The following is a 15,580-nucleotide window of genomic DNA, read 5'->3' on the forward strand; positions in this document are numbered from 1 at the left end:
AAATTATTGGTGGTAGCTGAAAGGTACTCACCACAGGATGAGGAGGACGAATGGGACAGTTCGAGATGAGATGACCCTCAGCTCCACACTACAAACACAGATGGTTACTGATGCGTTGTTGGCGTTCAGATTGAGACAGATGGTAAGATTCAATTTGCATTGGTTCTGGTGCTGGAGGCGATGATAAGTGAGGTGAGTGGAGATTACAGGGTGGTAAGTTTACAGGCTGTGATACGTTGTGCAACTCGGATTGATTGTTGGATCAATTTTCCCAGCCATATAGCGTCATCTTAGATGGCAAGTTGCAGTCTCTGAGAGGGCTTGAGAACTTGACAATATGCCATGATGAGCGCAGCTTTGTTCCACTCACTGGCGGCAGCAAGCGTTCGGAAATGGAGAGCGAATTTCCCTGTTTCAGATGAAATAGTTGATCATGCACTGAGAGAGAATTAGCCGACTGACCAAACGCTTCCTTGAAATGATCAGTAAAGTTTGTTAATGAGTTCATTATGGAACCATTCTGGCCTCAAATCGATTTTGCCCATTGTAATGCTTTACCAGTGAGTAGAGAAATGATAAAAGCTACCTTAGCTCATTCGGTTTGGAACTGTTGGGGCTGCATCTCAACTGAGAATGTCGCTGGTTGAGCCATGGGACTGGCGAGTGAAAGAGAGTGAGGGTGAAGGAGTTGTGCCGGATGTTTGTAGTGACAAACAAAGCTGTTGGACCAGATCTGCAAACAGGTCAGATGTTGTTAGTAAGTGACCTCTGATTTCCATGTTACGTTGTGGTCTGGACTTCTCTCACGTAACAGAGAAGCAGACAACAGGAATGCAGGTAACGGATGTTTATTAAAAACAAAATAAGCAGATGACAGGTTATATGGCAGACTTAAAGGAGCATTTCACCCGTGGGAACATTAATCTTTATTGAAAGTGGGTGATATATGTAGTCGAAATGTAACATAAATTTTGAATTTGGTGCCTTCTTGACCGAGGAAAGACAGAAAGTAACTTTAGGGTGCATTTGTATGGAAGACAACAACTCCCACATTGCACAGCTCCGCAAGCCACTCCCACTAATCCAGAACACTGCCTATGAGGTATCCGCCTATCAGAGAAATCACTCTTCCGTCTACAAAGCAAGCTACCACCAGAGCTTGAAATTAATTTCACACAAAAATTTGTAGTTAGTTGGCAAACTCATTAGTGAATTATTCCTCATTTGTATTTCTTTCGAAATGGTGAATACACCATGGCACCGGGATGTTCAGTCCTCGTCCGTGACAGGCAGGTCTTCTGCCTCGGCTGCAGAAGCCACCTCCTGTTCCTCCATCAGCCACAGCTGCTCTTCGCTATATTGCGGCTCGTAAAGGTAGCCACGAACATCTGATTCAAGCATCAAACTTTCGACTTCCATATCATATTGAGTACCTTCCGCCATTGTCGTAACTTCACATCTGGCTCCACAGCGCCTGTTAGCTTAGCTTCCAAACAAGATGGCGGATATTGCTTTTAGTTTCTGCAAGTGAAGTCCCACCCACTGATCTGTAATAGGTCTGTAGCGTGAGTGGGTCCCACCCCCTGGAAAAATGAGGAACGAGTGTTTGTAGTCTCAACCCCTCTACAACGATATGGGACTTCCTGCTTAGAATGACGCAAAATGACGATTTTTACATCATTATAAGCAGGAACTGCAACACTGAAATCCGTATTTCTCCCGTCTCAGGGGAAAACGAGGGAATAATGCACGACCATTCAAAAATATGACTGGGTTTCTAACGATACAAAGCTTAATGAAAATGGGTGAAGTGTCCCTTTAACTTTTTGCAGGTACTCAATGACTTGAGGAAAGGATGGTGCGATGATGGCAGGTAAACACAGATGCAGAGAGAGTCAGGTAAGTCCATACACAGGTAGTGATTGGTTAGACCAGACAAACTGAGGATGGCATGGGTGAGTATGTGTAGGAGTCCTTAATGAGTGGTGACAGGTGTTGCAGGTTAGTATTCGGGTGAGAGTGAATGAGTGGGCGGAGTTTTAGGGTCTGGTGCTGATGCCATGGTTGAATCGATGACAGTGAGATGAGATCTCTGTGTGGAGCATACCAGCTGTTGTCAGACTCCTTGTGCATACAAAAATCTCACTGGATTATTAAAATGAATGGCAAAAGGAATTGGAAATGTAAACTGATAAATAAATGGCTTAAACCCTTTTTTTGTGTGTGTGAAAATACTAACATGCCTAAGACTTTTGCACAATACTGTATTTTAAAATGTTATTTATTCCTGTGATGACAAAGCTCAATTACTCCAGTTTTCAGAGTCACGTGATCCTTCAGAAATCATGATAGTATGCTGATTTGGTGCTCAGGATTTCTTATTATTATCAATGTTGAAATTTTTTTTGTGGAAACCATAATACTTTTTCTTTTAGGATTCTTTGATGAATAGAAAGTAAAAAAAAAAATTTATATACATTGTAAAAGTCTTTAATGTCACTTTTCATCAAATAAATGAATCCTTGCTCATTGAAAGTATTAATTTCTTAACAAAAAATACTGACCTCAAACATTTGAACAGTAGTATACATTCACTGAAGAATGACCATGATATTTTTACAATTTCCTCTTTAAGGTCAACAGAAGAAATAGTCATACAGGTTTGGAATGACATGATTTCATTAGATTTTTTTTCATGTATTAAAGTCATACAGTTTTACTATTGACTTGTTTCACCACATGCTGAACGTAGCTTGTGCTGTATACAATGCATGTTCTTGTGAAGGGAAACTTTTGTTTCAGAACACATGGTTTCTCATATGGCCTGTATCTCAAGCGTAATCGACACAGCTTTCGTTCCTCTTGTCATCAGCAAATAAAAAAAGTCCTCCGCGTGAAGAAATTCTCCACGCTGATTTGCACAGATATCTTTTTCTAACATCTCCTGTATGGCCTTACATGTGTCTGTTAATTGCAGTTTATTTGTACATCACAAACATGTTTCATAGACCCATTCTGGTCAGTTCAAATGTAATGTACTGTATAAGAAAGACCTATAATTGCCCTGTGAATCGGACTTTTCGTGGCTATTCAGCCAGGGTGTTTCCCTGCTTACGGCCTGAGACGCTGCAGGCTTTATCATCCCTGTGACACTACTTGCAGTTTGGAAAATGGATGGATGGAGACCTATACTCTTAATACTTTTTACTTCCGAAAAAAATTCTCACACAGGGTAGATCTTGGTTTCAAAAAAGCTTTTGAACATTTCCACCATTATGGCCCACGAAACGATAGTTCACTGATGACATGACATTTCAACCTTTAAGTTCAAAGTTTTTCTTTATTATATATAACTTTAGCCTTCATTTTTCCTAGTCAGTGTTGCTATTGTTAACTAAAACTATTCAAAATCATTTTTTGTAAATTAAAGTAAAGCTAAAATAAAATAAAATATTAGATGAAAAACTTTAACTTGGAAACTAACTAAAATAAGTTGAAGTTAAAGCTAAACAGAAATAGTAAAAACTACAAAAATGTCTACATTTAAAAGCTAATACTAAAATAACACCAATATATAGTTTTATTGTGTTCACTCTAGAGCTTTTTTATTGTATTTTTTTAATATGAGAATTAATTAAAATATCAGATTTTCAGTTTGGACAACTATAGCTTTTGTTAAATTCACAAAGAAAAGGGTTTTATGTGTTAAATCGTTAATTTGGCTAAATCTTGCAGTATGTACATGTATCAACCCAACAAATGCATGCATGATCTTTCCAGGATTTAAAAAAAAAAGAATCAATTGCTTAAAAACACTTCCTCTGTTCATGCACATGGGTCATGCACAGCCCATGTGGCCTGAGGGGCAAGCATTTTGTTCGCCTGGTCTCCACATTAACATGGCTTATTTGATCTACTTGCATAGATGCTGTGATTCATGGCATGCTCTGATATCTTGATCTTGTCATACACTGATGACGCCAGGCCAGTTAAAATAAGAGCATAACCCTTGTACAACGTCAAAAGCAGGTCTACATTAAGCAGAGCACACAGCTCTTCTTTTTATTTTTTGTGAGCCATGCAGATCGTTCCTTTCAGCTCATCTATGAGAGCCGACTCTTTTGACTCTCAAATGGATCTGCACTTACTGCTTTTACAAATCAGAAAAATTTAGAAATGATTAGAAATTTTAAATGTAATTGTACTAAACCACATAATTTCCAGAATACCATAATTACACATTGTTTGGCATAAAACCTTAACTAATGTAAAAACGTCAAACATTCTTACTGAATGTTGAACTATGTTTGAACTATCCAAAACACCATTGCAAACAAATCATACTCAGAACAAAGTGTGCCATATAACAAATAAAACATAATTATGTCCGAAACAGCAGCATTAGTTTATAATATAATGTAATAATGTGACCACCCTGCATATTTGGGTCACACAAATATTTAATTATTTGTATATATTTTATTTTGTATTTATAAAACGGATAGTTCCAGTCCTTGATACTGATTGGTCGAGCCGCGTTCGAAGCGTTCTAAAAGGAATACTACAATAACATCACATAATGTAATAAGTGTCACATTATTAATATAATAAAATGTTCATAATGTAATCACTTTCTCAAAACGTAATAAAATCTTGAGCTCATATTGTAATAACAATTTTTACATTATGAGAAATATATTACATTATAAACTCACCCAAAACATTGTCATATTGTCATAACTGTAATAGTTTTTTTAAAACAACAACAAACAAACATTTGTATTCCCGCACAGTACATTTTAAAAATCTAAATCAAGTCTTAAACTAATGCACCAGATTTATATTCTTGCAATTATTAGTTTTATTATTAAACATAAAAATCATTGGTATTCCTTTACAGTTTTAAAATGTAAATCATAACCCACCTAAATGCACCAGATTTAAATATCCACACAATTGTTATTATTATTTTTATTACTACCACTGTACTACTATACTATTATTATTAATGTGGATATTATTATTATTATTATTAGTAGTAGTAGTAGTACTTATATTTGCATAAGCCAAAGACACTTAGGCAATTAGTTAAATGAGAATATTAATTAAGAATTATTATGTTTTTTTTTTTTTTTATATACAACAAAAAGGTATACATACTGTTAAATGAAAAACAGTGCATGTACAATACCAACATTATTACATTATGTGCAGTTAGTACATAATGCCTTGTTATTACATGAGTTGCTACAATTGTCTCGTATAATGTCACACCGGACCTGAAACTGTTCATCCCTTGAATTCCATTGTGATGTTTCAGCATGGATATTTTTCCAAGGAACAAATTGTTCTTTTGTCTTTAGTCAGCCACTTTTCCATTTCACCTCTAGAAGGCCAGACTTACCAGAGCCCTTCATCATCATCACAAGGGAAAAAAAGGTCAGGTGACGCAATATATTAATGCAATGGAGCTGCTGGGTTATTTTTGTACATTGCATAATGGAGTAATCTCCTTTTGGTTATATGATCTTGGATTCTGTGTTCTTTTGTACTTTTTGAGCAAAATCATTTGAGTATACTGGAGCATTGTAAGTAACAATTGCAAAATTTAGGGCCCAACAAAATAGTCATAACCAGATAGAAGTGGAAACCACACCACAACTGTTCACAAATCGATGTGAAGTGTACACGTTTTTGCATTATTACTACAGTCAAACCTGAATACAGCGAAAGCATTTTGTTACAGGTAACATTACAATTCAATAAAAAATTACAAAAATAAACAGTAATGCTTTATCACAGCTTATTATTATTTATATTATTATTATTATTTTTAAACATTATATTAATTATAATTTTAATTATAATTTTATATATATATATATATATATATATATATATATATATATATATAAATATAAATATAATTATTAATCATATTATGTTTTTCACTATTGATGTTTTAGAGTTTCACCCCTTCATTGCTGAGCACTTTTTTATGCATCGTGGCCGATTTGTAGAGATTTGTGTTTCTGTCAATTTCCCATTCATTTCCTATAGTCGGTCATTTTTGACCGAAGAGCACAAGTGTGACAAAAAAAATTTACGACCACTTAGCCTGCTCGAATCATGCCTTACATTTTTTTGTGTGTTCACATACCTAATGCCATAAAAGTCACAGAGTTTCGTAATATTCCGTTGCAGCTGTGATTTAAAAAAAAATCTAAACAGATTTATTTTTAATCACAATTCATTGGTGTGTATGTGTATATAAGTGTGTTTGTATGTGTGTGTGTAGGTGGGTGTGTCTGTTTTGCACTCTTGATGTTTTAGAGTGTCACCCCTTCATTGTTGAGCACTTTTTTTCTGCATCGTGGCCGATTTGTAGATTGTACACACACAAATTCTCAGAATTTTTGTGTTTTTGTCAATTTCCCATTCATTTCCTATGGTCGGTCATTTTTGACCGAAGAGCACAAGTGTGACTATTTTTTTTACGACCACTTAGCATGCTTGGATTATGACCTCACATACCAAATGCCATAAAAGTCACCAAGTTTCGGAACATTCCGATGAAGCTGTGATTTTAAACAATCTTAATTAATTCATCTTAATTAATCGATCTTGGATTCTGTGTTCTTTTGTACTTTCTGAGCAAAATCCTTTGAGTATACGTAAGTAACAATTACATAATTCCAAAACGATGAGCACTATGTCCAAGTAAAGCCCTACCAGTTTAGGGCCCAACAAAATAGTCATAACCAGATAGAAGTGGAAACCACACCACAACTGTTACCTACCTGTGAAAAATCACCAGAACAGTCAGAACAATGCTTGACTTGACAGGGTTGCCACATCTAGCTGAATCTGAACCAGATACATGTCACATGTCGAGTCAACCATTAAAGAACTGACCTTTTTTGGGGAAACGAGCTTTGTCACAGAGATCAGTCTTGGATATGCTGCTATGAGAAATAACACTATTTTTAATATTTTCAGTCATATGATTTCTAAACTTGCTTCAATGGATGAATGCTTTGATCAGGATTTGCATTATGGGAACCAAATGATACTATAAGGAATGTGATGAAATGACGACTTAATGAACATACAAATAATGATTAAATGTTTTAATATGCTAAATCATTTTGTGTAATGGTTTAGATTTAGGGGTAGGGGATATCAAATATCATAAGCTCAATCACCATAGATGTCAATTGGAAGTCCCAAATACTTGTAGGTCTTTTTGTGTGCGCCTTTTAAATATTGCCATTGAAATTTATATTATTGGCTATATTATATTTCACAACAACATCTGTATTATGTGTAGGCTACTTATTAATATCGCTACTCTTATTATGATTGTTAAGCTTTTATTTAAAACTTTCAAAGAATTTGGCATGTCTAATACAGCTTATGGGGGTCTAGCTTATGAGTGAGCACGTGAGGTCATATGCTCAAACGTTTGACGTTCATTTGTGTCTTTACATTCAGACTAGCAAATCACGAATCAGTTTCCGCCGTTTGCATGACTGTAACGCATTATTCAATTACACCCCATAAAAAGGGTGTGACATGTGTAAAACACAACGGAGCGCGTGCCGTGCTCACACTAAATCCCGACGTGCTCAATTGGTCACAGCGATAGTGAAGGGCTCCTATAAATGCCACGCTGAGTGGGAGAGACTTTTAGACTGCAACTGCATCTCAACTCAAGAGCACTCCGACGATCTCCTGCCTATACCTGAGGACCAAGAATAGACGTCTGACTGCATTTACGACTAAACTTTTCTTTTATACTAGCCTACATATCAATAGTAATAATTTATTCTCTTTTAAATAGTCATTTAAAGTACATTCAATGGAGTACCAAAAGGCGGCAGAATTGAACGGTTTTAGCAATGGCAAAATTGTCACAGAGTATCTCTGCCGTAATGGCTTTAGCGAACTGACAGTCGATACGAAAAAAGTCGCTGTCCAGCACAAAAACGAGACATCCCGGAAAGAGGCGGAGGATGAGTCGCGGTTACCTGCTCTGGAGGCGGCGTACACAACCATACTGAGAGGTCTGGGAGAGAACACTGACCGGCAGGGTCTCCTCAAAACCCCACTCCGTGCAGCTAAGGCCATGCAGTTCCTGACCAAAGGCTACCACGAGACCATCTATGGTAAGTAGATTTTTTTTTTTTTTTTTTTTTTTTTCAGAGAATGCTAGCATTATAAAAAAATCATAAAATTTAAAGACGAAAGTCTTTACAGCGTTTTAGCACAAACTTACTTCACAAAGTAAGATTACAAGTTTGTCAGCAGACACCGGCTTCAAAATCACTTTCACCGGATGAGGTTACTATAGCAACAGCAGCCAAGCTGCTTGAACCATACGTTATATACATAGATTTCTCATTAGCGGCTGTTTCTATGAATCTATGCAATGTTGTGGCTTCATTGATTCTTACTGTGAGTGAAGACACGCTGACCGTTCCAAGATGGCGGGCGAGCTGACGTGTCTTGAGCGGTCAAATGGAATCTGCTTAAACATTTCTATGTCTTGAACACTTCCAGCTAGGATAGGCTACTCTCGTAATTTGTTTCTTCATTACAGATTTACACTTCACAAACGAAATATGAAATATACCACTTATGAATTAAACATGAAATCCAAATGGAAAATTCCTTTTTTTAATGTAATATTGCAGTATTTAGGCTATTATAAACGTGTTATCCGCGTGTTATCATTATTGTTATTATTATTTTCTTTAAATTTCAACTGCCTTTGTAATCTTTAGTCAAAGTAACATCCCCTCCCTCTTGCAACAACATCTATTCTCTGATGACCTGATGGCGAGGGCGGGACAACCTGTCACTTACATGACATCATAGCAAACGACAACGATCCTACATTTTTCTCATTTGAGAAACAGCTTCCGTTTCATGCTAACTTTAAGATAGCCAATTGTGCCTATAGGGCCCCACATAATGCTAGTTATTATCTGATCACCAATTGGGTTTTTATTAGTTGTTTATGCATATAAATAAAGCCAAAAATTATAATAACAATTATTAAATAAAATTGTATATCATTCTGATCCAAATACTTTTAAGTATGCAATGTTTGGGCAGTCTTTTTACTCATTGGTTTGTCTGACAGTTCCACTACTTTGATGAGGGGTTGTATAATTTACATATACGTAATTCTGGAATTGCTCAATTAGTCAACAACAGATAGTGAAAGCACCCGCTTCAATATTCTGAATGGTGTTATGTGCTACTTAAACTAATCACAGTTTAGTTCCTAAGTTTTTGCCTCTCTCCTGAAATGACCTGACTTATGAGAGGATTTTAATGTGGAAATGATGTGTGTCCGGTAGCAAAACACCATCAAAGTTACTTGTTAAGCAATTAACTTTTGTATATATATTTTTTTCATATTCTACAGATATACTTAATGATGCCATCTTTGATGAGGACCACGAGGAGCTAGTTATTGTGAAAGATATTGACATGTTTTCACTTTGTGAACATCATCTAGTACCATTTTTTGGCAAGGTATGTCTCAATATCCATCAATGATTGTAATGCTTTTAGCCACTCAGTTCACCATGTTAAAGTTATGCTTGATGCTGAGTGCTGGACAAGGCGGTTTCATGGGTTGTGAGGGAATCATTGACGCATACATTTTTTCTAGGCCTGGGAGTGTGTTTAGTGCTGGCAGGTCAATGGGTTCTTTTCAATGAGCTGTATTACATAAGAAATAAACTGATAAATTATTTTATGTTAATTAATCTGTAGGTTCACATAGGATATCTGCCAAGTAAAAAGGTCGTTGGACTCAGTAAGCTTGCAAGGTGAGTATATAACACACACACACACACACACACACACACACAATTTAGTGTGCCAGTCTCAGACGGATGATAAAGGGCCTTGTTCTCACATCAGAGTGGGCCCGAAAAAAAGAACATATTAGTTACAAGTGGCTGAGTTCTTCTGTTATCACAGCCCATTCACGTGAAGCTTAGATCCAAAGCCTGGCACAGTATCCTGTCCCATCTGAAAAACGCCAGACTAGCTGACCTCTGGCGCTGAGGAAATCCCCCTCAACTCCCACCTCCACTGTGGGGTGGTTGTGGGAACCATTAACATTGCTGCCCTCACAAAATATCATGTGCAGCCTAGTGCTTCCTTTGCCTGAGTAAAATACACACAGACAGCTGCCTTTATATCTATTACTGACCTTATCACAATAGTTACACTATAGTTATAAATTTAGGAAACAATATTTATAGAAAAATACTCAGAACAACACCATACAACATGCATACTGAAAAACAGGAATATTCTGCTAATATTGTCATTCCTTGCTCTTAAGGAAATAGCTACCTATTAAATTGGCTGTTTGATAAAAATTTTGGTGTTTTAACTCTGGATTTTGTCCCTCTTTAGGATTGTTGAAATCTACAGTCGCAGGCTTCAAGGTAACTATCACTAGATACTTACCACAAGAAAATAGAGATAATTAGATTTAGAAATTAATACTTTTATTCAGCAAGGATGCATTAAATTGACCAAAAGTGACATTTGTAATGGTGCAAAAGATGTATATTTCAAATAAATGCTGTTCTTTTGAACTTTCTATTCATCCTGAAAAAATGGATCATGGTTTCCACAGAAACATATTAATAAGCCCAACTGTTTTCAACATTAATAATAATAGTAAAATAATAAGAAAAATGTTTCTTGATCACCAAATCAGAGTATTAGAATGATTTCTGAACTTCTGTGACGGCTGGAGTAATGATGCTGAAAATTCAGCTTTGCCATCACTGGAATAAATTACATCTTAAAATGTATTAATATTGAAAACAGTTATTTTAATATGTAATATTTCACAATAGTACTGTTTTCACTGTACTATATATATTTTTGATCATATAAATTAAGCCTTGGTGAGCATAAGACACTTTTTAAAAAAGATTTACAGACTGATAACTTTTGAATGGGAAGTATTGGAAACATTACTTAGATATAAAAAAAATATTGTACAATAATTTCAATGCTAGCATCTCTCAGTCTCAGACTTTACTACTGAATCCATGCTGCCATTCTTCTGTTAGGTCATTTGTGTTTTAGTTTGGTTTTGGGCTGTTCCTGTTTTCCTATGTTCCCTGTCATTATTAGTTGACCTTGTGTAGCTAGATTATGTTTATTACCCGTCTAGCGATGTTTATGCCTGAATATAATTAAATAATGGTTTGTATTTGAAAAAAAACATCTAACGCTTATCATTATGTGTGAGTCGGCTCACATGATTTATGTTTCGTGCTTCAGAACTTCCGTTAAGGGAACATAGTGAGCATCGATGCTCCCTGGTTTTAAGGTGCATTGTGGGACTATTTAAGGAGCGAACGTTTCAGTGCACTGGTAGGATTTTGCGATTGAGACAACCCTTAAAATGGCCGACTCCCTGATCAGTGTCCTGACTACTGAACTAGTGTCTGTTCTCATGTTAATGTTAAGTTTGTCTCTTTGTTTATTCAGTGCTCCTGTGTTTCTGTCGTCTTACTTGTAAAGTTAAATTAACGACTGCTGTTGTAGATCCTGCCTATCAACTCTCCCCGCCACAACCAAACATGATAGTGTTGCTTCCTCAGTGTTTTACTCTTAATTTTGCTTATTGCAGTCCAAGAGCGCCTGACAAAGCAAATAGCAATGGCAATCTCTGAGGCCTTGCAGCCTGTCGGTGTGGCAGTCGTCATTGAGGCAGCGTAAGTATTTGAAAGACAAAACACTGTCTTACAAAACATTCAATCAGATTATGTACAATAATATAGTTAACATATACAAAGTATGCAAACACACACCTAATACTGTACTACATCCTAGCCTTCTTTCTTATAAATCTTAATACAGATCAATGCAATTAGATTCAGGTAACTTCAAAGCTCACAATACAGTACTTTCATTCAGCTTCTGCTTAGTGACTGTCATGGTTGATGAATTATGAATTAAATACACTGCACATGAAAATCTGACCTGAATGGATGTTTGTTGTCGTAGTCACATGTGCATGGTCATGCGTGGAGTGCAGAAGATGAACAGCCGTACTGTGACCAGTGCCATGCTGGGCGTATTCAGAGAGGACCCGAAGGCCCGAGAGGAGTTCCTCGCCCTGACAAAAAGTGCAAAGTGATCACACTTACCTGCCCCAACTCCGTGTGTCTACAGTCAAAAAGGTCAATGATTATTCTCTACGTTTGAAACCCTCCATGGTGCTAAGAGAATCTCACTGAGCCAGACCGTTAGATCTGTCCACCAGCTACTGAGACACAGCTGCATCGCCAACAGCGGAAACTCACTGTTTGCATATACTGAAATATAAAATGTGAATATTGAAGGATCAGTGTCCCTACATGAAATACTTCTTTTGAGAAAAAGACCTGCCATTGAATCACACACGGCTGCCTTAAAACTGATAGAATTATTATCTACGAGTCCTTTTTATTATCTTACTGAATAACAATTACTAAAATATTGCATGAGTTAACATAATGTTTCTTGATCACCAAATCAGAGTATTAGAATGATGTCTGAACTTCTGTGACGGCTGGAGTAATGATGCTGAAAATTCAGCTTTGTCATCACTGGAATAAAATACATCTTAAAATGTATTAAAATTGAAAAGTTATTTTAATATGTAAGATTTCACATTAGTACTGTTTTTACTGTACTATATATATATATATTTGATCATATAAATTAAGCCTTGGTGAGCATAAGAGACTTATTTAAAAAAAAAATACAGACTGATAACTTTTGAATGAGAAGTATTGGAAACATTATCACAAAATATTGTACATAATCCAGTGTAACGTTTTCAGTGCCAGCATCTCTCAATCTCAGACTTTACTACTGAATCCACGCTGCACCTCATCTGTTAGATCATTTGTTTTATTATCTTATTGATTAACAATTACTAAATTAACATATTGCCTCAGATACTTGTCTAACCTTATTAATATTTTTTTTTTGCAAAATGAAGATACTAGAACTAATTTATATATAACTTTAAAAAAAAACAAAAAAACTTGTCACATTTTTGTCATGTTCTCTGATTAGATCATATTCAAAGAGTCATAAGCCAACATGATTTATTGTTATATAAGTCAATGAAAGATTCTATGTGATGTATCTGGGGAATCATTTGTATGTGGTTAGAAGTAACCAATATTGCCATTTTTTACATATTTGTCTGAATTTTATCAAACGAAACAGATGTCAACTATGCCAACTAAAATATTAAAGCACCATTATGAAATGCATTAGTCTCTGCTTTCTTATTCAAAAGACTGATTTCTGCAAGATGTTGTCTCAATTTTATTTACAGAGGTAAAAACAGTCTCATTGGTACAGGTGTCAATTCTTAATTTAATTGATATTAAGGGAATGATATTATACAGTATCTAAGTATTGCTATGTTGTGCCGCCTTGCACTAAAAATAAGGCAAAATAAACAGTGTAAGAGCATTTGCAACAGTTACTGTCTACAAATCCTATTAAGTATGTGGGTTCAAGAGACATCTAAAAGAAATTCAAAACTTATGTAATTCCAACTGATCACTGAAAAAGGAAACAACAAACAGATTTCCAGAAAACATCTGCAACAGTGTTCACAAAAAGAACCAATGGCGGGACAATAAGAAGTGGAAACAGGCTATAAACATTGCTGTACACTGTCTTATATTGGCATGTCACTGTCTGCTTGTTTCATATTTACATTAGATTCTGCAGTAGTGACATTGCCTTGAAAACAGTAGAAAAAAATAGCACTTCAAACTAAATAGATATCTATATCTTTTCGTAATTGGGGGAAGAGATGACATTTAAAAGTAAAAGCCTAGAGTTTGGTAAGGTCCGATGACTAAGACTCAAATGGCAATAAATTGCCATGAAGAGGACGGATTTTCTTTTTTCATAACGCTTGGTATTAAAATGATAAATTATTGACAAAAAAAATAATAATGAATGAGAATATTTACAAAAAAATATTCTCCAGCAAATATACTTATAGAAGGCATCTACATTGTCCAAACAGTGCAAGCCAATATATTGCTCTAAGGTTGAGTGAGAGAAAAATACCACTGACATATTTTCATATAAATACAGTCATAATCCAGTACACTCCTTTCACAGCACTTTCCCATAAAACACTGCAAATTAAACTCTTTTGTGAACCTAAATGATCATTCTCAACACGTAGTAGAGTCAACATAATCCATCCACGAACATCCCCTTCTCAGCTAAACATAAAATCTCCAGCAAGAGAGAATAAATCAAACTGAGGTCTGTTTGTAGTTCTTGGTGTCAATAACCTTCTTCCCACACATGGCACAAATTCCTGCAGAGTAGAAAGAGAGGGGTGGTGAATATATATATATATATATATATATATATATATATATATATATATATATATTTGTGGCAGAAACAAGAGCATTTAAGCATCTCACCTTTCTTGTAAGCACATCCCTGGCAGTAGTGTGAACCAGACTGATGGACAGAGCTTTTGCATATTCTGCAAGTGGCAAATCCAGATTTGCCATAGGGATCAAACCTGTCAAAATGGCATACATATTTTCACTATGTTCATCATAACTCGCATTTGAAGAATGGAAGTATTTTCTTCCCTATAGTAGCATATATCTGAGTGAAACAGCTTCTCGAACAAGACAACAAAATGTAGGACGGGGCTTGATTTTGACCATTGAGAATTGATTGGATAGTTGTGCAATCTTCCAACAACTGTAATATTCCATATAAAAAATAAGAATAGTCTATTTTGATTTCATGATGACTTGAAATGCACTACTACAATACTATTATGTTTAAGCATGACATATTGCTAGCAACTCACCTGGCTTTTTTTGATGTCAGCATTTTATTTTCATTAAGCTTTCGACCACCACTCTCTGTAATATAAAAGTTTTTATGTTAGTATACAGTGTTGACGAAGGATAAACACAAATATACAAATGGGTAGCTTTATCCAATCCAACTTAATACCAGTTGTGTTTCTAGCCCCATCTTTCCAGGTATCAGGAGTGATGACTCGCCCCAGTTTCTTCTCGCCTGTGGGGAACATCAAAACATGCTTAATTAAGTCAAACACCCCACACATTTCATTGACGTCAGTACTGTGCACATATTAATCATCATTGTCGAGATACAGGCGAACCACAGGTCGTTAACTACACAGTGGACTGTTTTGTTTCTGAGAATTCTCTAGCTACTGTGATCTTGCTAACTTAGCGATCTAAAGCTACTGAATACATACGAATCACAATATTAATGACTTAGACATATTGGTTTAAAAATAATAATAATAATTTGATTTACAATATGGTTTACAATGTAACTACTTACACTTCTCGCAAACCATCTTCACAAAATCGTAGCTATTACGTCTAGATACTTCCAGATGTAAAAAATGAAGTTAGACACACTGCTTAGACTTCAGTGACGTTTCATGAAGGATTGTCAAAATAAAAGTCCCGACTAACGCTAATTAAACTAGATGCTTTAG

The 15,580-nt window shown here is 35.7% G+C and overlaps 2 protein-coding genes across 2 annotated transcripts; one reads left to right on the top strand and one right to left on the bottom strand.

Moving 5' to 3' along the window:
- The first annotated feature begins 7,724 nt into the window (after positions 1-7,724).
- gch2 (GTP cyclohydrolase 2) lies at positions 7,725-12,338 on the top strand. The gene is made up of 6 exons (XM_084434374.1): positions 7,725-8,168; positions 9,437-9,546; positions 9,790-9,845; positions 10,444-10,475; positions 11,681-11,765; positions 12,058-12,338. The coding sequence occupies exons 1-6, from the start codon at positions 7,862-7,864 to the stop codon at positions 12,188-12,190; spliced, it is 723 nt and encodes a 240-aa protein (XP_084290500.1). The 5' UTR covers positions 7,725-7,861; the 3' UTR covers positions 12,191-12,338.
- Positions 12,339-13,361: 1,023 nt separating this feature from the next.
- Positions 13,362-15,550, bottom strand: cript (cysteine-rich PDZ-binding protein). The gene is made up of 5 exons (XM_084434379.1): positions 15,421-15,550; positions 15,061-15,126; positions 14,912-14,966; positions 14,508-14,611; positions 13,362-14,395 (listed from the first exon to the last, which is right to left on the bottom strand). Exons 1-5 carry the CDS (start codon positions 15,434-15,436, stop codon positions 14,331-14,333), a joined length of 306 nt encoding a protein of 101 aa, XP_084290505.1. The 5' UTR covers positions 15,437-15,550; the 3' UTR covers positions 13,362-14,330.
- Positions 15,551-15,580: the final 30 nt, after the last annotated feature.

This window comes from Rutilus rutilus (assembly GCF_951802725.1).
Source record: "Rutilus rutilus genome assembly, chromosome: 16".
Lineage (NCBI taxonomy): Eukaryota > Metazoa > Chordata > Actinopteri > Cypriniformes > Leuciscidae > Rutilus > Rutilus rutilus.